Source organism: Oncorhynchus mykiss, chromosome 13 (assembly GCF_057628025.1).
Source record: "Oncorhynchus mykiss isolate SJ-2025 chromosome 13, ASM5762802v1, whole genome shotgun sequence".
Classification (NCBI taxonomy): Eukaryota; Metazoa; Chordata; class Actinopteri; order Salmoniformes; family Salmonidae; genus Oncorhynchus; species Oncorhynchus mykiss.
The window spans coordinates 47,309,160-47,332,783 of NC_143034.1; the positions used below are offsets into that span (position 1 = coordinate 47,309,160).

General features: G+C 45.2%; 2 protein-coding genes across 2 annotated transcripts in view; one reads left to right on the forward strand and one right to left on the reverse strand.

Moving 5' to 3' along the window:
- Positions 1-12,974, forward strand: part of LOC110486282 (formin-like protein 1) — an 18,456-nt gene extending 5,482 nt beyond the window's left edge. The window contains exons 2-25 of the mRNA XM_021557747.3: positions 2,123-2,206; positions 2,798-2,884; positions 3,153-3,226; positions 3,596-3,679; positions 4,613-4,756; positions 4,909-5,020; positions 5,114-5,190; positions 5,289-5,382; positions 5,888-5,962; positions 6,071-6,181; positions 6,310-6,459; positions 6,598-6,699; positions 6,819-7,356; positions 8,257-8,381; positions 8,597-8,799; positions 8,994-9,228; positions 9,327-9,395; positions 9,507-9,587; positions 9,811-9,940; positions 10,069-10,232; positions 10,361-10,462; positions 11,024-11,128; positions 11,313-11,409; positions 11,667-12,974. Of these exons, the coding sequence (XP_021413422.2) occupies positions 2,123-2,206; positions 2,798-2,884; positions 3,153-3,226; positions 3,596-3,679; positions 4,613-4,756; positions 4,909-5,020; positions 5,114-5,190; positions 5,289-5,382; positions 5,888-5,962; positions 6,071-6,181; positions 6,310-6,459; positions 6,598-6,699; positions 6,819-7,356; positions 8,257-8,381; positions 8,597-8,799; positions 8,994-9,228; positions 9,327-9,395; positions 9,507-9,587; positions 9,811-9,940; positions 10,069-10,232; positions 10,361-10,462; positions 11,024-11,128; positions 11,313-11,409; positions 11,667-11,731 (3,108 nt within the window). The 3' untranslated portion in view covers positions 11,732-12,974. The remainder of the gene's footprint in view (positions 1-2,122; positions 2,207-2,797; positions 2,885-3,152; positions 3,227-3,595; positions 3,680-4,612; positions 4,757-4,908; positions 5,021-5,113; positions 5,191-5,288; positions 5,383-5,887; positions 5,963-6,070; positions 6,182-6,309; positions 6,460-6,597; positions 6,700-6,818; positions 7,357-8,256; positions 8,382-8,596; positions 8,800-8,993; positions 9,229-9,326; positions 9,396-9,506; positions 9,588-9,810; positions 9,941-10,068; positions 10,233-10,360; positions 10,463-11,023; positions 11,129-11,312; positions 11,410-11,666) is intronic.
- A 4,203-nt stretch (positions 12,975-17,177) lies between these two features.
- LOC110486281 (SRC kinase signaling inhibitor 1) overlaps positions 17,178-23,624 on the reverse strand; it is a 58,569-nt gene continuing 52,122 nt past the window's right edge. Inside the window, 1 exon segment of the mRNA XM_090196344.1 lies at positions 17,178-17,822. Coding sequence (XP_090052470.1) covers positions 17,288-17,822 — 535 coding nt within the window. The 3' untranslated portion in view covers positions 17,178-17,287.

Sequence of the window (23,624 nt, forward strand, 5' to 3'; positions counted from 1 at the left end):
TCGAATGCTCTAGGAATCTGGTCAGCATCTTTCAAAAAAGGGTGGTGTCATCTGCAAGTTGACTGATGATAATATCTCTGTCAGCAATAGAGATCCCCTTTATGTCGCTGGATTTAGCAAAAGTTGTAAGAAGTTGGATTGCAAGCAGTTAGTGAACGTTTCTCCTTTGCCAAGATAATCCATCCACCTGACAGGTGTGGCATATCAAGAAGCTGATTAAACAGCATGGTCATTACACAGGTGCACCTTGTGCTGGGGACAACAAAAGGCCACTCTAAAATGTGCAGTTTTGTCACACAACAATGTCACACGTTTTGAGGGAGGGTACAATTGGCATGCTGACTGCAGGAATGTCCAACAGAGCTGTTGCCAGAGAATTGAACGTTCATTCACTACCATAAGCTGCCTCCAACGTCGTTTTACAGAATTTGGCAGTACATCCAACCGGCCTCAAATGGAACGACACATACTCAAAAATGTAGGCGTGTGTGTGCGCATGCGTACATGTGTACAAACCATGCGCACATAAGAGTATATGTCTTTCTGAGTGGGTATGTGTGTGCATGAGTAACCTCATGTGTATGTACAGCGCATATTCACATACACATTGTCTACATTTGGTTTTCTGTTGCTAGTCTTTGTCTTTCAAAATCCACCATCGGTCCCTCCCATACTGTACCCCACCCAAACCCTATAACTATGTCCCCAGCAAAGCCCACACTAACTGCGGCGCACATGTCAAACCTCAGGGGTTTGTTAACGTGTTAAGAGGAAGCCACAAACTGTTGCTTGAGAACATTCAATTCTGCACACCTAACCACAGTCAACACCCTTTCTTAGTAGGCCCAAGACTGCCTCGACTAAAACATCGCTCATCTTAGATGCCTTAAATAAACCACTTTCATTAGCGGTTAGTTTGGCCGGCAATATCTATGGGGTTATTGTGTGTGACGTGTCACATGAGAATGATGCTTAAAAAAATCGATTGTATTTTCCCATGTTAATCAAAAGGCATGACAGAGTTAAATCAACTTCTCGTGATATAAACACACCATATTTTCTTGTAGAATTGATGGGAAATGATGTAAATATATCACTAGCCACTTTAAACAATGCTACCTTATATAAATGTTACTTACCCTACATTATTCATCTCATATGCATACGTATATACTGTACTCTATATCATCGACGGTATCCTTATGTAATACATGTATCACTAGCCACTTTATACTATACTATGCCACTTTGTTTACATACTCATCTCATTTGTACATACTGTACCCGATACCATCTACTGTATCTTGCCTATGCTGCTCTGTACCATCACTCATTCATATATCCTTATGTACATATTCTTTATCCCCTTACACTGTGTACAAGACAGTAGTTTTGGAATTGTTAGTTAGATTACTTGTTATTACTGCATTGTCGGAACTAGAAGCACAAGCATTTCGCTACACTCGCATTAACATCTGCTAACCATGTGTATGTGACAAATAAAATTTGATTTGATTTGATTTGATTAGAAAGGGCCAGGTGGCTCACTTGTCATAGAGACGAGTAACTGTTGAATCAATCAGGTTAAATCCACCTGCAACTCACTCAAACAGGTCATGGCTAAACGGCTACTGTATAGGCCCGCTACGTTCAATGATGAATGGAGGAGCATTATCTGTATGTGTTTGAAAATGCTCATGACTAGACGTGATACATGCTCACAGATGGTTTCCATTAGTTACCAGCAATACATGTAAACAGTGAGTCACCTCCTTGGTGTAGGATGATGATAGCGTTCACTAATACCTCTGGTGGGGACATCTGTGGTTTCTGATCACATTTGAACAGCATGGCATGAACAGGAAGCGTTATGACAATGTGCACAAGAGCGTTGGCTGGTTGGTAGTGAAGAAAGAAATGAAATATTTTTTAAAGACGATATTATTGAAGAGGATATTATTATGCAGGCACTGCTTAATTGAAGTCTATTGAGTAACATGCCGTTGTAGACCGCTCCGAGTTCATTTAAATACAAGATCCCCAAAGGCCCCAGTTGTAGTCACAGTAACAGTCATGTCATTATTGATGTAGGTTTTTGAAGTGCACCTTATTCTATTCTCAGAGCTATATGAACTTGCCTCCAGACAAGCTGAAGCTGTTGAGTCAGTATGACAATGACAAGAAGTGGGAGCTGATCTGTGATCAGGTAAGAACATTACGTCTTGTTGGGAGCCTTACATGGGGTGATGGGTTCATGCACTAGTACACAGTTCTACATGATTGGGTATATTACGGTCCGTAATAAACCATTTATTAATCATTACTCCCACATTTATAAGCCATTTACTGATCATAAGTAAAGCATTTTTGCAGTCCCTAATCTAAAGCGAGCACGAACCAATACCTAACCCTAACCATAAATGGTGTGCAATATTTTTGTAAATGCCTTATAAATGGTTTATTACCGACCGTTAAAATAAAGAGTAACCCCTGATTGTATCTGAGATGAAGTGTTGTAAAAACACAGCATACGGACATAACTGTGAATAAAAATAAATGTGTATTGCTGGTGTCTGGTTGCCAATATGTAATGTAGGTTAGAGTGCAAAAAGGTCATATAGTCTTCTAGCAAAACACTACACCTCTGATGGGTTCCTGTGGTAAGCATGTTTCCCATCAGCAGGTTGGCATGGTAACAGAGTGGTTTGCGGTGCTTGTTGTGTTTGACTGTCTCATTTGTTACTCACCCTCCTCCTCTCATCCCCTTCTCCTTCCTCCCTCCATTCTGTGTGGTCAGGAGCGGTTCCAGGTGAAGAACCCTCCTTCTACCTATCTGACCAAGATCAAGAGCTTCTATCAGGACCAAGGAGGAGTGACCCGCAGGGTGGGTGTACAGTGTACTCTACATTCGTAGAGCTTCCAGTCATTCTCACCGTAGCCAGGGATTTCAAGAACTAAATATGCGTGTTTTGGAACCATGGGATAACAATATTACATCTACAGTAGTAGTACATCCTTGCATTTTATGACAAAGCCATGTAGCCAGTAATATAAGGCTAGTCTCTTTAGAACAACTTCTGAACTACTGATATAAAGGTTTGTGCGTCTCCTTCATTAATAGAGCTTCTCTGTATGGTTTTGGCCTATTTCAGTTCAAGAGGCGGGTCCAGGAGTCCACCCAGGTATTGAGAGAGCTGGAGATCTCCCTCCGCACTAATCATATTGGGTGAGTGACTGGACCAGGATTAGCCTCTGCCGAGTCCCCCAACAACCAGGTGTTCTGGTTTTCAGGGGAAATGGAAAGAGAGTCTGTGATGCAACTTTTGGACTTTAATAAGGAGACACTCCATCTTAACTCCTCCTCCACATTTACTGGATTGGTTGAACAGTGCAGATGAGAACCTCCCCTGACAGTTTTTTTTTTCTTCCTCTCATCAAGACCAGCATGTAGGGGATCTAGTTTCAGGTGTTTCTTTTACGCCTGCTATGTTCGGTTTGACCAGGACTGGTCCCACAGTTAACCCATCAGTCAGCATGACTGACTCAAGTGTCCTTAAAGTAGTATCGTGTTCTAATTCTCTTTCTCTCTATATAGCTGGGCCCAGGAGTTTCTGAATGAGGAGAACCATGGTTTGGATGTATTGGTGGATTACCTGTCCTACGCCCAGTGTGACGCTTCGTGAGTATCCCTTGCAGCCTCCCCTTCTGTCTTAACATAATCCCGTACAATATCAATGAGACATACAGTTCCAGTCAAACGCTTGGACACACCTACTCATTCAAGGGTTTCTCTTTATTTTTACAATTTTCTACATTGTAGAATAATATATATATGATTGTGGATGCCAGGTCATCTGATGCAGCACCATCACTGTCCTTCTTGGTCAAATAGCCCTTACACAGCCTGGAGGTGTGTTGGGTCATTGTCCTGTTGAAAAACAAATTATAGTCCTACTAAGCGCAAACAAAATGAGAGACAGTTAACTCTAATGAACTTATCCTCTGCAGCAGAGGTAACTCTGGGTCTTCCTTTCCTGTGGCGGGCCTCATGAGAGCCAGTTTCATCATAGCACTTGATGCTTTTTGAGACTGCACTTGAAGATACTTTCAAAGTTGTTGAAATGTTCTGTATTGACTGACCTGCATGTCTTAAAGTAATGCTGGAGCTGTTCTTGCCATATGGACTTGGTCTTTTACCAAATAGGGCTATCTTCTGTATACCACCCCTACCTTGTCACAACACAACTGATTGGCTCAAATGCATTAAGAAGGAAAGAAAATCCACAAATTCACTTTTAACAAGGCACACCTGTTAATTGAAATGCATTTCAGGTGACTACCTCATGAAGCTGGTTGAGAGAATGCCAAGAGTTTGCAAAGCTGTCATCAAGGCAAAGGGCGTTGAACACTTGTTTGGTTACTACATGTTTCCATATGTGTTATTTCATAGTTTTGATGTCTTCACCATTATTCTGCAATGGAGAAAATAGTAGAAATGAAGAAAAACCCTTGAATGAGTAGGTGTGTCCAAACATTTGACTGGTACTGTAGATTTTATGTTTGATTATGTATACGTGACTATATGTTTGTGTATTTGGGAATGTATCTATAGGTTTGACCTGGAGGGTGCTGAGAATGGGGGGATACTGTCAGAGAGAGGGAAGCCAGCGGAGAGGTCCATGGAGGACCTGAATAAGAGTGCAGGAAGCTCCCCTACACACGGCATGACCAGAGCAGCCCGCGCCCTGACCGTACGGTAAGAACCATCAGCCGTTATGAGAGCCGAGTCTCACCCAGCAAGCCTTACAGACCACAGGATAAATCTCACCACAAATATTCTTCCTGAAAAGTGGAACCTTCTGACCAGTGACCACCATCTCCTCCATCCTCTCAATATCTCCTAAGCAGAATAACCTCTCTGGCCCAGAGTAGGAAAACTCAGAAGATCTCTCGATTGGCCAGTCAGAGGGACGACGTCCATGTGTGCATCATGTGTCTGCGTGCCATCATGAACTACCAGGTGTGTGTGTGTGTGTGTTGTGTGGTGTGTGGGCATGTCTGTGACATGGAGTGTGAAATTGTGAAATTCCAACGCTGATTATCACTTTTTCAGTCGGGCTTCAACCAAGTTATGACTCACCCACGCTGCGTCAACGAGATCACCCTCAGTCTCAACAACAAGAACCCCAGGTATGAACACCTGTGTGTGTGATGATGTGTGAAGTGTGTGTGCATGCTTGTGCATGTGATGTGTGTGTGATGTGGTATTATATTCCTGGTCTCTACAGAACCAAAGCCCTGGTGTTGGAGCTGTTGGCTGCTGTGTGTCTTGTGAGGGGCGGTCATGACATCATTCTCGCTGCCTTCGACAACCTCAAGGAGGTGAAGGGATTTACCAAACCTAGCCACACTATAGCAGACTTTACTTGACCAATATGTACTGTATCATCTCACCTTAGCCTACTCATTTGTGTCTTCTCAGGACCAAGATTTTTCTCTTCTAAGTAATCTCACGACTGATACACGCCACAACCCTGTCTCAGTCTCACCAAGCACACTTAGAATTCTAAAACACACACTCACACATCATGTTGTGAGTGCGCAACCAGTCCTCACCAAACTGAAGGGCCCCTTTAAATGACTGAAATGTAGTCAGAAAAAATTCCACTGATGTCGATATAGACTTTCCACATTGGTGACCATCACGACTAATAATAGATTTAATGTTGGAAGTGTTCAAAGCAGAAGTGGACGAATTTGATCAGCTTTCTATGAATACAAACACACACACACACACACGCGGTACCAAAACGTACACACTCCTGTGTACATCTGCATGACTGTGTTACTGAAACAAGGAACGTCTTTCCCACACCCTTTCACTCAGGTGAGCGGAGAGAAGAACCGTTTTGAGAAACTGATGGAGTACTTTAGCAACGATGACAGCAACATTGACTTCATGGTACGTGGACACACAACGGCTTTAATTCTCCTGGCTGATGTGTTTGCATTTTACTCACAATGTAGTTCTGAAAGGTCAAAGATCAAATATGATGATTCCTCTCGCCAGGTGGCCTGCATGCAGTTCATTAACATTGTGGTGCATTCGGTGGAGAATATGAACTTCCGTGTGCACCTGCAATATGAGTTCACTCACCACGGACTGGACCAGTACCTAGAGGTAAACGCTCCATTTATCCTTCTCGTCTCATTGTTGGAAATGGAACCGTCACAACCGCAAAACTAACTCCTTCAAACGGAAATGAAACCATCATGATAACAATGGTTGTGTGTGTGTGTGTGTGTCAGTCTCTGAAGCTGACGGAGAGTGAGAAGCTGCAGGTTCAGATTCAGGCCTACCTGGACAACGTGTTTGATGTGGGGGCTCTGCTGGAGGATGCAGAGAACAGGGGTGGGGTGCTGGAGCATGTGGACGAACTGCAGGAGCACAACTCACAGGTCAGTGATACATACTGTACACACACAGTCTGATTCATTCAAATCACACGTCTAAAAAATGCCAGCAATTACTCTATGACTCTGTCTGTGACCTCCGAATGTTGTGTTGGCATGTTGTGTCGTGTCGTGTTTTTGTAGCTGAGTGCCAGGCTAGAGGAGATTGAGAGCCAGTCTGCAGAGAGGATGGCTGAACTGGAGAAACAGCTCCTCCAAGTCACCAAGGAGACAGAGCTGCTCAAGGTCTGCACTGTACAATGAACTGTGGACTGTTTACAATATAGTGTATCAGACAGAAAGGCATGTGTGTGATTGTGTGATGATAACTTTTCCTTGCCTTTGTGTGTGTGTGCGACTGACAGGAGAGCCTGCGGGACTCCTGTTCCCAGGTCAGTTCTCTGCAGCAAAGAGAGAGGGAAAGGGAGATGAGCCAGGAGAGGGAGCGGGACAGAGAGCGTCTAAGCCAGCCCTCCTCTGAGCTAGAACTCAAGGTGCAGGAGCTGCAGGAGCGAGGGCTGATCCGCCTGGGACGCACCCCCTCTGGGGCCCTAGACCTCCAGGTGGTGCCTGTCACCATCATCGAGTATGCACCCGCCCCAGCCTCTGAGCCCCGGCTCAGCTCCACGGGACCCACTGCCCCTGGCCCAGACGTCCCCGATGCCACTCCCTCCTCAGCCATCTCTGCTGTCCCCCCTCCTCCTCCCCCCCCGCCTCCTGGGCCTGGTGGACCTGCTCCCCCACCCCCTCCACCTCCTCCTCCTCCCCCGCCTGGCTCCGGTGGCCCACCTCCCCCTCCTCCTCCCCCTCCTCCCGGGGGAGGTCCGCCCCCACCTCCTCCTCCACCCGGCGCAGGACCTCCGCCCCCACCCGGAGGCCCACCTTCTGGAGACAGCCAAGCCGGTAAGGTGACTCTTAACTGCTTCCATTGGAGATGTATATGTAACTGACAAAATAAAGGAGACACCAACATAAAGTGTCTTAATAGAGCCATAACTAGCTTCAATGCACCTTGGTATAGATTTTACAAGTGTCTGGAACTCTATTGGAGGGATGCGACACCATTCTTCCACGAGAAATTCCATAATTTTGTATTTTGTTGATGATGGTGGAAAATGCTGTCTTAGGAGCCACTACATAATCTCCCATAAGTGTTCAATTGGGTTGAGATGTGGTGACTGAAAAGCCATGGCATATGATTTGCATTGTTCATCAACCCATTCAGTGACCATTCGTGCCCTGTGGATAGGGGCATTGTCATTGTATGGGGGCATAGCAATGGGAGCCAAAATAATGGCCTGCCCATCATTTCTATACATGACCCTAAGCATAATATGAAGTTAATTGCTTAATTCACTCAGGAACCACACCTGTGTGGAAGCACCTGCTTTCAATATACTTTGTATCTGAAGTGTTTCCATTATTCTGGCAGTTACATGTGTATATCAGTGGAGGCTGCCGAGGGGAGGACGGCTCATGATAATGGCTGGAACGGAGCGAATGGAATGGCATCAAACACGTGGAAACCATGTGCTTGATGTATTTGATACCATTTCACCTATTCTGCTCCAGTAGCGGTCTACAGCAGAGATTAGAAGATGAGAGGGGAGATCATGAAAGTAGAGGAGAGTTTAAAGAGATTAGGGTGTGAGAGGTCAAATAGGAGAGAGCTCTATGCTAATCAGATTGTCAGTCAATCTGATGAATTTGTATACGTCCAATTTGCTGAAGGGTGAAATGAGTGCACTGGCGATTGACAACTGTGATTGATCCTCTCTCCTACTCTCGCTCTCTTTCTCTCAGGAGGTAAAAGCAGGAAACCCATCCAGACTAAGTTCCGGATGCCTTTGCTCAACTGGCAGGCACTGAAGCCCAACCAGGTGACTGGCACGGTCTTCCACGAGTTGAACGACGAGCAGGTCTTAGGGGTAAGACCAAACCTCCACACAGATACTAGTGCTGACTGAACTCTACTCTTCCATTCTCCCTTCTCTCACCTTCCCTCTGACCCCCTCTTTCCTCTCCTCCCCTCTTCCTCTGAACCTCTTTTTAATCATCTCTCTCTCTCTCTTTATATCTCTTCCTCCTCTCTCTCCCCTCCCCCTTCCTCCCTCTCTAACCATCTCTATGCGTGTTGTGTCAGGAGCTGAATATGGAGGCGTTTGAGGAGCAATTTAAGACCAAGGCCCAGGGTCCTCCTGCAGCTCTGTCCACTCTTAAGGTCAAGGTGGCCCAGAAGGCCCCCAGCAAGGTCAGCCTGATCGAGGGCAACAAGGCCAAGAACCTGGCCATCACGCTACGCAAGGGAGGCAGGAGCCCCGCAGACATCTGCACAGCTATAGAGACGTATGGAACTATATCTGCTCCTATTCTGTTCCTTTCCTTAGTAAACATATTTCTCTCACTCATTTCATTTCTTTATGCCTTTTTTGTTCTCGTTAATCCCTTCATTCTCTTTCTCCTCATCCCACCTTCCCCTAACACTCTTCTTTTGTCCCTTCCTTACTATCTTACCTCCCTCCCTCCCTCCTCAACTCCAGGTATGACCAGCAGGCGTTGGGGCTGGACTTCCTGGAGCTGCTGGAGAGGTTTGTCCCGTCAGACTACGAGCTGAAGCTCCTCCAGAACTATGAGAAGGAGGGCCGTCCGCTGGATGATCTGGCAGAGGAGGACCGCTTCATGATGCGCTTTGGGAAGATCCCCCGTCTGGCCCAGCGAATCAGCACCCTCACCTTCATGGGCAACTTCCCCGAGAGCGTCAAACGTCTGCAGCCGGTGAGTCGGTTGCTCAGGACAGACAATGAAATTGCATCTGTACGACAATTACTTTCTTCAGAATCTGGTACGATTGTCATTCATAATCTCACCCACAGCAACTGGACTCCATGATCGCAGCATCCATGTCCATTAAGTCCTCGGCCAAGCTGAAGAAGATGTTAGAGGTGAGTGGAGGGCATCCCTGTCCGTCACTGCTAACTTCCAATCAGAGAGCCTCTTTAAACAGGCCTGCACTGTCTATGTAACACATTCTGCATCTGGCTCCTCCTCTCCAGATCATCCTAGCCTTTGGGAACTACATGAACAGCAGTAAGAGGGGTGCAGCCTATGGGTTCCGCCTGCAGAGTCTGGACCTGGTGAGTACCCCTCTGCTCTTAAGGCAAAATTGTGAGAACCATCACTAAGGTAGAGATTAACTGGCTGAAATAGTATGGCTTAAACTCTATAGCGATAAATAAGTCGCTATTAGCTAAAGCAAGGTTTTGGGCTGTTGAGGGCGCTGTGGTACCTTGATAGGCAGGCCAGTCCATCTTTGGGAGATGACTCCATCTGTGTCTCTCTTTGTCTCTGTCCTGTCAGCTGCTGGACACCAAGTCTACAGACCGCTCCCAGACCCTGCTACACTTCATCTCCAGCATCGTCCAGGAGAAATACCCTGAACTCAACAACTTCCACACTGAGCTGCAATTTGTGGACAAGGCTGGCCTAGGTGCGGGAACGCAATCAACGGTTGCACGCGCACACACACACACATGTACACGCAGCTTGGAAAAAATGCAGCCCTTCATAGTGAGAATAACTGACGCCCTGTTTCTCTCCTGTGTTTGTGTGTTTCAGTATCTCTGGACAGTATTCTTCAGGATATCCGCTCTCTGGAGAGAGGAATGGAAGTGACCAAGAAGGAGTTCCTGGTGCAGGAAGACAACACAGTGCTGAAGGACTTTGTCAAGAGAAACAGTGAATTACTGGACTCATTACTCAAAGACAGCAAGACCGCTCAGGTTGGGATCACATAACGTTTGAACTTAATAGACACCTCCAACACACATAATTCCACAGAAGATGTTCAATGCATATTTTAGTGTGAGCGTCATCTCTCCTCCTCTTTCTCTCTCACCTCCTCCGCTAGGAGGCGTATGGCTCGGTGGTGGAGTATTTTGGAGAGAACCCCAAGACCACACAACCCTCCATGTTTTTCCCTCCATTTGTCCGCTTCATGAAGGCCTATAAGGTGAGGTGGTGCCCCCGTATTGGGAAAGGATTAATGAAATGGCTCATTACGTTTAACTTGTGTCTATCGCGGCTGCATTTTGTATTGATATGCATGTTTGTTAAAGGGGCAGTGCAGTCAAATGTGAATTCCCTGTTTTATATATATTTTCCACACTATGAGGTATGAATAATATTGTGAAAATTATATCAATGCACTTTTAGTGTAAGAGCTGTTTGGCTGGGTAGGGTGTTTTTTTTTGACCACCTGGTAAGTTAATAGACCAATAACAAAGAACGTTTTCCCTCCTCTCTGCCAATAACAGATAGTTTTCATGTTACACATTCCTCCTATTAGGCTCCTCCAATTAGGGGCCTCTTTCAGACCACGTCTAGACAGTCCTAGCAAAAATCTTGCTTGAGAAATAGCATTGAGCTAAGAAGCCATTTGTTTGTTTTCAATTCAAATGGTAAAATAATCACAGTAAGGTGCCGAATTGTTGCTCAGAAATGATTTGATATTGAGATGAAACGGCTGTGTCGAACCTCTAATGACCTGTTTTTGTGTGTGTGTCCCACACAGCAAGCAGAGAAGGATAATGAACAGAAGAAGAGACTGGAGGCCCAGAGCAGTGAGAAACAAGCAGAGTCTCCCTCCCCTAGAAAGAAAGAGGCTGCAGGACACAAGGTAGGACAACAGACTATAGACCCATACCAACTCAATCCACCACAGTCTCTACATTCCATGCAGCCAGTTATAAAAGGAGGTGGAGTACTGTCGTTTTGTAGCTTCCCTTATGACCGACCGACCAGTGACTATGGTCCATACTACATATGCCAGTGTGTCAGCTTTACCCTTTGACCCCTGCCAGTCTCCCATGATGCCCAAGATGGACCTGATAGCGGAGCTGAAGAAGAGGCAGGTGAAGCCTCAGGTGAAGGATGGGGCCCTGGAGGACATCATCACAGGTATGACAAACCACTACGGATAGAATACATTATGCACTATAGTCTTACATTGTAGTTTGATCTATAAAACAGAGTTAAGAACGCGTAGAGTCAATGCCATAAACACATTATAAGTGGGCTACGAGGCACTATATAAATTCATGAATGCTTTATATGGATGTAAATCATAAAGCGTCACCACACTTTTCCCCCGGTACATTCGGAGATCGATATCCCTTGCTAAGTCCCAGTGGTTGTGTCTATGTGCTTTGTCCCAGACCTGAGGAACTCACCGTTCAGAGCAACAGATGGACGGAGACCAGCACAGCGTCAAGACACCTGAACAACCCCAGCTCCACTGAGATGGCTGTACACACTCAATGTCAAAGTGTATGCATACACAGAACACAAATACCTACCTGTACTGTACTGTACATACACAATACACCTACATTAGTACAGACGATTATATGGCCTTTTGCCTACCAATACACATTTAAACAACAGTATGAATTAACTCTGTAAATAGAACAGAGTTTAAGCTATACGTCATGAGCAAATGTGTGACATAGAAAAACATTGATGCGTTTTTATCCATTTAGCTTTTTAAAATAACTTTGAATTTTTTGTTTCCGTTCATCTTTTAATGAGCACATTTTTTTTAAATTAAAAAAACAAGTTTCACATTGCTGTATCACTCCAAATTCATGACTCAAGTGCTTGCTTACCCTAGAGTGGGTCCGTGACCTGCCAAGCCATTAGAAAGTCTATGTGCCCTGTAATCATATCAGAGTGTTCACGTTATGCCGGTACATGAGACATCCTCCTAGCCCCAGGGAAGATGAACGGAGATCCTTCCATACCCAGTTGACAATACTACAATGACCCATCTGAGGGCCGCCGCTGGACCTGCCGCAGGGCATCCACCTACTGACATGATACGTTATTGATCCCAAAAGGGAGAGAAGATCAACTTACTGTCTACGATAAAGCGAAACCCGGACTCCGACTGTACAAGAGAGCTGCACTTTATTAGACACACAACCACAGCAAGTATGTACAAAAGGAAGCAGGTTCAACTGCCGGTCTTCTCACAGAAAGGAAAAAAAAAAATCACAGAACATCATGGCATCCACACTGATAAATGAGAATGTCCAGTATCAGTAGGTATTTATATTTATATAGATCTATTTTTTTGTGTATTGTTCATTATGTCACACTACTCTACAAGTGGGAGATCAAAATTGGTGGTGTTTTCTGGTGAAGGTGCGTTGAAGCGTTCCGGATCGTTCTGGATGGTTGGGAACACTCCTCACTCTTAGCCATCATCACCGTTGCATCACTGAACACAGTAAGACTGAACATCGCCTGTGTCACAGAAAGATCCAAAGTAAAAAAACAGGTCTGGCTCTCTACCGTTGTAAACCTTAGAAAAAGAGGTGTACCACTTCCATCTCGCTCTGTTTTTTAAGAAAACATGTAGACGACAACTGCACCGTGCGATTGCTTGACAATATTTCATGCATTGTTTTATAATATACCTTTGTGTCCATCTTTGAATTAATAAATCATTATTTTGGACATAATATTTTGTTGCACTTTCTAGGAATTACTCCGTCTATTTACATAATCGTTTTGTCTTGTTATCTTCTCGATGCCAAGATTTTGGAACATCCACACATTCATGTCAGAACCTCATACAGTACTGCACACACCACAGACAGCAGGTCAAATAATGCACATGTCTCTTTCATTTATTAAAAACAGAACCAAACACGTCTCAATAGACAAAGATTATGATGACGAAGAAAAAGCTAACGCTCCATATCTATCCACGTTACGGGCTCTTGGTTTGTCATTGAATCCTAAATGACTTGTTCAATGCTGAGATCCTTCTCCGTTAATAACTTTGGGCCATACAGATGTAATTACCATCCTATCGTACCACCAGTAGAGGGGTTTCTAGTATGGGCTATTCATTTTAGTGGGATGCCTTCAGGAGGAACAGACAACCCCTCTCTTGTGAACAGTCCTTTCAAGGTAGATCAATACAACCAATCAGAGCAGCAAGGTCATGTTGCATCATCATATAAACGCCCACTTCGCAGTGTTGTCTCTCATCTCTCTCTCGCTGACTCCCACCAGACTTCTCTCTAACATCACTGGAATCAGCCAAGGGTGAAGAACACATCAGTCAGGCATAGGGAGCGCTATGTAATACAAAGACTAGGACAGAGACTAGAAGAGGACTAAGTAAACCAACAGAAGTTCCAAAGAAAAGGCACGCCTCTGAGAACAGGTCTAGGAACAGCTCCCCTTACCTCAAAATGAATGTTAGCTAGTGGAGGCCTGGGAGCAGACGTTGTACTGGACCAGCTCAGGGGCAACCTCTCCCTAAACATACCAGTAGTATGGGCCAGCAGGCCAACAAAAGAGGAAACTCACACAACTGTTAAAAATAGTGCTAATAAAAAGATCCCAGAATTAAAAATGAGCTCCACTGTATATTACATACCTGTCCTGTCTTCTATACAGATAAATATTTTCAAATCAATATAAAAATGTTCTGCTTATGAATAAATAATTTGCTAATGTGAAATACATTATCTCTCTCAAAGAATTGAAAAGGAAAGTCTGTACAAAATGCCTACTCATATAAATCCCCAAAAGAGGATGATTTAAATTGTACATTATAATAATTTAATCCAGACCTATGTGTCACACTTTCTTCACAATTCTATTAATATCATACACAAACATCTTCACGAAGATATATTCATATACATATGATTATTTTTCATTTTCATTTCAAGTTTGCATGAACTCTCTCTCTGATTGCCAGAGGGCTTTCACTACGAGTGTCTCCACACTCTCCACCCTCCCTTCCTCATCCCCACTACCAATAAACCCCTCCAAGACTCAGCTATATTGAAATCTATTGTCCAATAACACTAGTGCTATGGTGACTCAAAAAAGCACTGTCACGCAGTCTTGGGGTTCTCATCTTGGACTTTCCTGTGTAAAAGCAGCGAAGTGTGAATACCTCCCTCCCTATCACCCTGCCAGACGCAAAAGCAAGTGCTGGGAGTTATGGATTTGAGTGTGGAGCTGAACGAGTAAGTACATATCTTTCATTTGGCTTCACTTTATAGAACCTAGGGCTAGAGGCCTGCATTGCTACAGTGCAGCCAGCGTGAGGCTTAACTAACTCGCTGTGCCGTGAGCTTGCCGTTGTCTCGCTGACAGAACAGAGGGTGTGCTTATTGCGATGCCACGGCCACATTCTGACACACTATGCTGTGTGTGTGTATGTGTGTGTGTGTGTGTGTGTGTGTGTGTGTGTGTGTGTGTGTGTGTGTGTGTGTGTGTGTGTGTGTGTGTGTGTGTGTGTGTGTGTGTGTGTGTGTGCGCGCGCGCGTGTGCCAATATGTACCCCTTTGTTCTGATCTTTACAGCAATGTGTTGTCGGAGTCACTGATGAACAGTTTCTTTAGTGGGTCTCCAATGAAACCAAAGTTCCAGAGGGTTCCTGCAGATAGGTCCACTCTGTGCTCTCATGGGGAAATTGCAACATTGATCATTTTGTGCAATTAGAACAGCACCATGGCAGTCAGACATCAGGTCCAGAGGGAACCTCTTCCAAGAAGGGTTTGATTCATAGACACATCTCCCCCAAAGGAGAGCACAGAAAGCAAGTTGCAAAAAATAGCCTTCTTAAACTCAAAAGGGTGTCAAACAGTGATGTCCAGATAAACCTGTCTAACCAGCCCTTTTACACCTCATGAACCCAGTAGAGAAGAGTTAAAGCACTTTGTTACTACACTAGCCTTCAGACATGAAAACCAATCTCCCCACCTCAAGCTGTCTGCACTTGACACCGGCCTCTTTCACAAGCAATTGTTTTCATCTCAATGCCACAAAAAAATTTATTTCACGAACTTGTCTACCGAACAATTGAAGAATGAACTAGGACTACACACGGCCATAACCCCCTAGATCGCCTTGGTGACGCACCACAGAAGAAAGAGAGCTTCAGAGTGTTTGCTGGCGTAAGATTAACAGCAGGGAAACCATCGTCTTTGATGAAAGTGTGTTTCTATCCTCATAACACTTCCAAGCTCTTAAATCAGCTGTGAGAAATGGAGCCAGTGATCTGCGTAAGCACTCCGGTTTAAGGTGCCGTCGTACATGAACCACATTCTTCTCCGTAACATATATCACAGAACAAAAGCAGCCATTTCCAGTGGCAACCTTACCAACAGCTGTGGGCTAAGTTCTGTGTCGGGGGAGGTCCAGATAAACTCATTGCGTGTTTTATCTAGAGCAAATATTGAAAATACACACAGGCCAAAATGAAAGTCATTGTGCAACATGTCTTGTAAATAATCAGCTAAACAATATTCAGCCGGTCCTTTCAACAGTGGCCCTTGTTTCTTTCTCTCGAACATTCTGTTCCTTTTAACCATTCAAATCGATTACTACCTAAAGGACAGCATTATCAAACCGGCGTGGGTTAATTCATGACCAGTGGTTCCACAGTCATGAAATAAAGAAATGGGCAATCTAGTCAACAGTTCTGACTCAAAACAACTGGAGGCTGTGCTTTTCATAAACAGTTTGGTGCGTGTCGGAGACCGTGCGTGCATCTACTGCTGTGTGCCGGTGCCTGGTCACGCGAGTGTGTGTTGAGTTAAGAGCCTAATCACTGCTGCGGGGAACGCCAGTCCAAGGCAAAACCCGTCCACTGTGGATACGTCCTGATTGTCATACAACATTCATGTCTACACATTCTACATTCCTTAACGATCAATTTCACTGTTTAAATATATTTGTGTTTTTTCTTTGTTTCCCCTTCTTCATTGTACCAGCTCAGTCGTTAAATAACTGATATACTGTAACATCACATTACTGTTCCTATAACGTGCTTTTGTGGGGCGATACAATTGTGCGCAGACCTCAACAAAAGCAGCTCCCTGGCCTGTTCTTCCATTGCCAAACTGCTGTGTTAATAGTGGGGCCATAGAGAACGAGGGTAAGAACGGAATCAGATGCCGGAGAGAAGCAGTCTTAATAAGCCACTCCAGGGATGTAGCATTAGATACACAGTGGAATGTACAGTCACATTGAATGGGAGCCGTTTCATTCATGTAAACTCTTTACAAAACAGGGAGAACTATAGCACCAGTTTCGACTTCTACACAGGCGATGCAATACGTCTGAAATAAAGAAACGAACAAACAGAAAACTGTCTCAGAATGGAAACCACCACCTTGGTTTAGCTTTGTTTTTCTCGACAGATTCACATTGTGCCAGGTGCTGGAATAAGACTGCTATAGCTCTGAACACACACGGCTACTGTACTGTACTCGTTGATTATTGCAACTCTACTCTGTATAATATAAGTCACAGTCTAGATATCACATCTACTCCACTTAGGTTCCATCCAGTAAGATTTGGCAAATGGTGTGATGGCAAACTGAGAGTTCATAAAGTACTGGCACTGTTTTTCTGTCCACCCAGACCAGATCAGACCGGACCAGACCAGACTAGGCAGTGGGAGGGAAAGGAGGCCGAGGCCCATCTTTGAGCTCGTTCTCTGGGGGTCTTGGGAACAGTCAGTACTACTGAGTGGGAGAGCCAGAGAGGAACCACCATCAACTCTTGTACTGTATAATTATAGATATGTGAAGATTCTGGCTGCTGGACTGAGACCAAGGGCAGCAAAGTGACACTCAGAAAGTCAACTCTGGGGAACTCCCCACTGATATGTGTTGCTGCATATAACTCTTGGCATTGAGGGCAGGGCTAGTGTGCTTGTTTTCCTCTTCATTTTTGGCATGTGATGGTGCTTTGATTGTGCTCCTCTTCTTCCTCCTCCTCCCATCCATCCTCTTGTACTTCACTGTGAGTTGCTAGGGGAGACAGGCTTGAGCAGGGTCTTGCTGCCACGATCCTTGTAGCTGTTGGAGCCGGAGTGCTGCAGGCTGCGGCCGCTGGGCTTGAGCCCCACGGAGGAGAGGTTGAGGGAGGTCAGGGCGGTCGGGGAGGAGGGCGAGGAGGAGGTGGTGGAGGTGGGGGAGGTGGAGGAAGAGGAGGTGGTTGTTGAGGTGGTGGTGGAGTTGGAGGAGCGGCCGTTGGGCAGGGGCAGCGAGGAGGCGCGCTGCTGCTCGCGGAGGAGGCGGTGTTGGCGGAAGGTGGAGGAGAGGAGCAGGGCCTCGGCGCTCAGGCTGGAGGCTGACAGGCTGGAGGCTGACAGGCTGGCCAGCAGGGCTTTGGCCTGGCTGGAGGAGGCTGTCAGGGAAGACAGCGCCCCCTCCTGGGGATACTTCCTCAGACCCGGGGCAAATACAGTCGAGGCCGAACTGGAAGAGGACAGGCGGCCGGAGAAACTGGCAGCTTTGGTGCCTGACAGGAGGGGCTCAATACTGCTGCTGCTGTTCCCATGGGCCTACGGGTCAGACCCAGGGACAGACCAGGAACAGGAGGAACAGGAGGAGGAACATGGAGAATTGGGGAAAATTGTAAAGGTTTCAGGGGGAAAAAGAGAAATGAAAACAGAGTATAGTCCTTAGTTGGTAGTGGTCCCTGACAGCACCCTTCCATTCACACAGACATGCACACACACAAACATACACAACACACACACAAACACACCAAGGGGAGAGTGGTAGATATCTTGTGCATTGTGGGGTCAATGTAGGACATGAGAGGGTACAGGAGTCAGAGACGGCTAATACCCATGTTAAGCCAACAGAGGGGAGGGGAGCTTAAGGGCATGGACTAGGAGTAGCAGGGGATGGGGGGTCAGATGCAGCTCTGTAGTCAGGTGGTTGGTGCTGAGGAGGAGTCTGGAGAGGACAGGCACGGGGCACAGGCTGGTCCCTCACTCACTGTGCAGGGTCAGAGGTCACAGAGGCGCAGGTGGAGGGGTGGGCCGGGTGGTACAGGATGGCCCAGGAGGATCACACAGGTGACAGGGTGGTGGGTGAGGTGGTGGTGGCACCCCAGGAACAGGTGGTGTAGAGAGGCACAGGCAGGGTGGGGTGAGGGAGGAGGGGTGAGAGGTGGGGTGTGAGGGAGGAGGGGTGAGATGAGAACAAGATACAAACACAGGAAATTCAGGTTAGTATCAGCTGATGTTGATGCTAGCCAAGAGTGCCAAATACACAGATTGGGACATGACATTTTTTTTTTTTGTATTATGATACCAACAGTCTGAAGTGAAAATGTAACAGAAGTGTACAGGGGTTACACTGCTGTTGTCCGTTACGGTTTTGACCGTTTTTTTAATGGACGTCCGAGTCATTAAAAATGCAAAACACATTAAATGACCAGCATCACGCATATTCCCCTTTGTGTGATGCTGGAGTACACCAGTAGATGGAGCTGTGTTGGCAGTGAGACATTGTGGTAGCGCTGTACACATTATACAGTACAGGGGGTGTATTCTCTGTAAATGCAGTCTGCCAGCATTCAGTCTCTCTCATAGAGGAAGGCTGGAGGCGAGTGGCAGTGCCAGGGCATGGGCACAAGACAGGCAGTGCCAAACGCTAACAGAGCTATGCCAGAGCACGAGTGTGTGAGGGTTCCCTACTCTGCGATCAGTCCTACCTACATTGGCGCCACTGGCTGATGACACCTGTCTAGACATCTGTGCTTGTGGCTGGGGGATGAGAGGAAGAGGAAGAGTCTGATGTGACTATCCCAACTCTGTATCATCAGTCAGACAGACACTGGGAGAGAGCAATAACTCTGCATACCAGGTTTTATACCGAAGGTCATCGTTTATTTAGAGGTGACTTTGATTAAATTCAGGATAGCAAATCATTTGCTCTTGAATAACTCTCGTACATAGATATGTCAAAGGTTCTCTTCCACAATGTTCCGAATAAAGGCAACCCGCTATTTCTGAGAGGTTTCTACTCTGCCCTGCATGTTGAGTGGTTGGAGGGTGTTAGTGTGGAGACAGAGGGGATTCGGTCTGTGTGGTTGGTTGGACAGCAGGTGTGTGTTGTGTGGCCTGTGAGGCTTTAACCTGCTGTGTTGGCTGGTGCTGCAGTAACTCTGGTGCTGCTGTCTGCTCCGAGGGAGAGGGGCTGTTCCTTCTGCCTGAGGACACAATCTCTCTCAAGCCTGGCCACCGCAACATTTATTCCGCTCTGTTAGTGCAGTAAGATAGCCTCCTCTCATCTCCGGAAGCTCAGAGCTGCCTGCCAAAAGACTGTGTCGTGGGACTGGCCTTTACCGCCCCCTGCTTGACTAGCCTGCTTCCCAGCCAGAAGTAATAAGAAGCGAAATGGGAAATGGAAATCGAGGATTGTGGTATGAAAATTATTCACTTTGTCATGTCCTCCTTGATCTGCGCCAAAGGCCGACGGAGCGAAATGGTGGCTTTGAACTGTCTGTTCTTATAACAGCTCAGTGATTTTAAAAAATCCTCTCGCGCCTGGAACGCTCTGACGTCTCCTGGTACTGTAGCAGTGCCTAACAACAAGCGCAGGCAAAATGGCACTGAGTATCATCTCACAATGCACCGTTCAGTCTCCCACACACAGAGACATACAGATAACACACAGTACAGACAGATAACACAAATATGAAAACTTTCGCACCACCGATAACGTCAATTCATAACACCACTGAGGACATAAGCAGAAAAGAGACAAACAGAGAAAAGATAGGAAGATGAAAGGAAAGAGAGAGAGAAGGAGAGAGAGAAGGTCAGTGTAGGAGTTTGGGGTGAGGGGTCATCTCTGGGGAGAAGAGATCTCTTTACCTTCAGCTGTGGCTCCAGTAGAGCGGACACCATTGTCTGGGTGGGTGTCAGTCAAAACAACAGCATCAGTAGGGAGTGGGGTTACTAACTTACAACTCTATAGGAGTGGGGAAACTAACTTACAACTCTATAGGAGTGGGGCTACTAACTTACAACTCTGTAGGAGTGGGGCTACTAACTTACAACTCTATAGGAGTGGGGAAACTAACTTACAACTCTATAGGAGTGGGGTTACTAACTTACAACTCTATGGGAGTGGGGTTACTAACTTACAACTCTATAGGAGTGGGGTTACTAACTTACAACTCTATGGGAGTGGGGAAACTAACTTACAACTCTATGGGAGTGGGGAAACTAACTTACAACTCCTTGGGAGGGGGACAACGAACTTACAACTCTATAGGAGTGGGGAAACTAACTTACAACTCTATAGGAGAAGGGTTGCTAACTTACAACACTATAGGAGTGGGGTTAATAACTTACATCTCTATAGGAGTGGGGAAACTAACTTACAACTCTATAGGAGTGGGGAAACTAACATACAACTCTATAGGAGTGGGGCTACTAACTTACAACTCTATGGGAGTGGGGAAACTAACTTACAACTCTATGGGAGTGGGGTTACTAACTTACATCTCTATAGGAGTGGGGAAACTAACTTACAAACCTATAGGAGTGGGGTTACTAACTTACAACTCTATAGGAGTGGGGTTACTAACTTACAACTCTATAGGAGTGGGGTTACTAACTTACAACTCTATAGGAGTGGGGTGACTAACTTACAACTCTATAGGAGTGGGGTGACTAACTTACAACTCTATAGGAGTGGGGAGACTAACTTACAACTCTATAGTAGTGGGGAAACTAACTTACAACTCTATAGGAGTGGGGAAACTAACTTACAACTCTATAGGAGTGGGGAAACTAACTTACAACTCTATAGGAGTGGGGTTAATAACTTACAACTCTGTAGGAGTGGGGAAACTAACTTACAACTCTGTAGGATTGGGGAAACTAACTTACAACTCTATCGGAGTGGGGAAACTAACTTACAACTCTATAGGAGTGGGGAAACTAACTTACAACTCTATAGGAGTGGGGTGACTAACTTACAACTCTATAGGAGTGGGGAAACTTACTTACAACTCTATAGTAGTGGGGAAACTAACTTACAACTCTATAGGAGTGGGGAAACTAACTTACAACTCTATAGGAGTGGGGTTACTAACTTACAACTCTATAGGAGTGGGGAAACTAACTTACAACTCTATAGGAGTGGGGAAACTAACTTACAACTCTATAGGAGTGGGGTTACTAACTTACAACTTTATAGGAGTGGGGAAACTAACTTACAACTCTATAGGAGTGGGGAAACTAACTTACAACTCTATAGGAGTGGGGTTAATAACTTACAACTCTGTAGGAGTGGGGAAACTAACTTACAACTCTATAGGAGTGGGGTTAATAACTTACAACTCTGTAGGAGTGGGGAAACTAACTTACAACTCTGTAGGAGTGGGGAAACTAACTTACAACTCTATCGGAGTGGGGAAACTAACTTACAACTCTAAAGGAGTGAGGAAACTAACTTACAACTCTGTAGGAGTGGGGAAACTAACTTACAACTCTATCGGAGTGGGGAAACTAACTTACAACTCTATAGGAGTGGGGAAACTAACTTACAACTCTATAGGAGTGGGGTGACTAACTTACAACTCTATAGGAGTGGGGAAACTTACTTACAACTCTATAGTAGTGGGGAAACTAACTTACAACTCTATAGGAGTGGGGAAACTAACTTACAACTCTATAGGAGTGGGGTTACTAACTTACAACTCTATAGGAGTGGGGAAACTAACTTACAACTCTATCGGAGTGGGGTTACTAACTTACAACTCTATAGGAGTGGGGAAACTAACTTACAACTCCATGGGAGGGGGACAACTAACTTACAACTCTATAGGAGTGGGGTTACGAACTTACAACTCTATAGGAGTGGGGTTACTAACTTACAACTTTATAGGAGTGTGGAAACTACCGTACAACTCTATGGGAGTGGGGTTACTAACTTACAACTCTATAGGAGTGGGGTTACTAACTTACAACTCCATGGGAGTGGGGAAACTAATTTACAACTCCATGGGAGGGGGACAACTAACTTACAACTCTATCGGAGTGGGGCTACTAACTTACAACTCTATCGGAGTGGGGAAACTAACTTACAACTCTATCGGAGTGTGGAAACTAACTTACAACTCTATAGGAGTGGGGTTACTAACTTACAACTCTATAGGAGTGGGGTGACTAACTTACAACTCTATAGGAGTGGGGTTACTAACTTACAACTCTATAGGAGTGGGGTTACTAACTTACAACTCTATAGGAGTGGGGTGACTAACTTACAACTCTATAGGAGTGGGGAGACTAACTTACAACTCTATAGGAGTGGGGAAACTAACTTACAACTCTATAGGAGTGGGGTTACTAACTTACAACTCTATAGGATTGGGGTAACTAACTTACAACTCTATAGGAGTGGGGAAACTAACTTACAACTCTATAGGAGTGGGGAAACTAACTTACAACTCTATAGGAGTGGGGTTACTAACTTACAACTCTGTAGGAGTGGGGAAACTAACTTACAACTCTGTAGGAGTGGGGAAGCTAACTTACAACTCTATCGGAGTGGGGAAACTAACTTACAACTCTATAGGAGTGGGGAAACTAACTTACAACTCTATAGGAGTGGGGTGACTAACTTACAACTCTATAGGAGTGGGGAAACTAACTTACAACTCTATAGTAGTGAGGAAACTAACTTACAACTCTATAGGAGTGGGGAAACTAACTTACAACTCTATAGGAGTGAGGTTACTAACTTACAACTCTATAGGAGTGGGGAAACTAACTTACAACTCTATAGGAGTGGGGAAACTAACTTACAACTCTATCGGAGTGGGGTTACTAACTTACAACACTATAGGAGTGGGGTTACTATTTTACATCTCTATAGGAGTGGGGAAACTAACTTACAACTCCATGGGAGGGGGACAACTAACTTACAACTCTATAGGAGTGGGGAAACTAACTTACAACTCTATAGGAGTGGGGTTACTAACTTACAACTCTATAGGAGTGGGGAAACTAACTTACAACTCTATCGGAGTGGGGCTACTAACTTGCAACTCTATAGGAGTGGGGAAACTAACTTACAACTCTATAGGAGTGGGGCTACTAACTTACAACTCTATAGGAGTGGGGAAACCAACTTACAACTCTATAGTAGTGGGGAAACTAACTTACAACTCTATAGGAGTGGGGTGACTAACTTACAATTCTATAGGAGTGGGGAAACTTACTTACAACTCTATAGTAGTGGGGAAACTAACTTACAACTCTATAGGAGTGGGGAAACTAACTTACAACTCTATAGGAGTGGGGTTACTAACTTACAACTCTA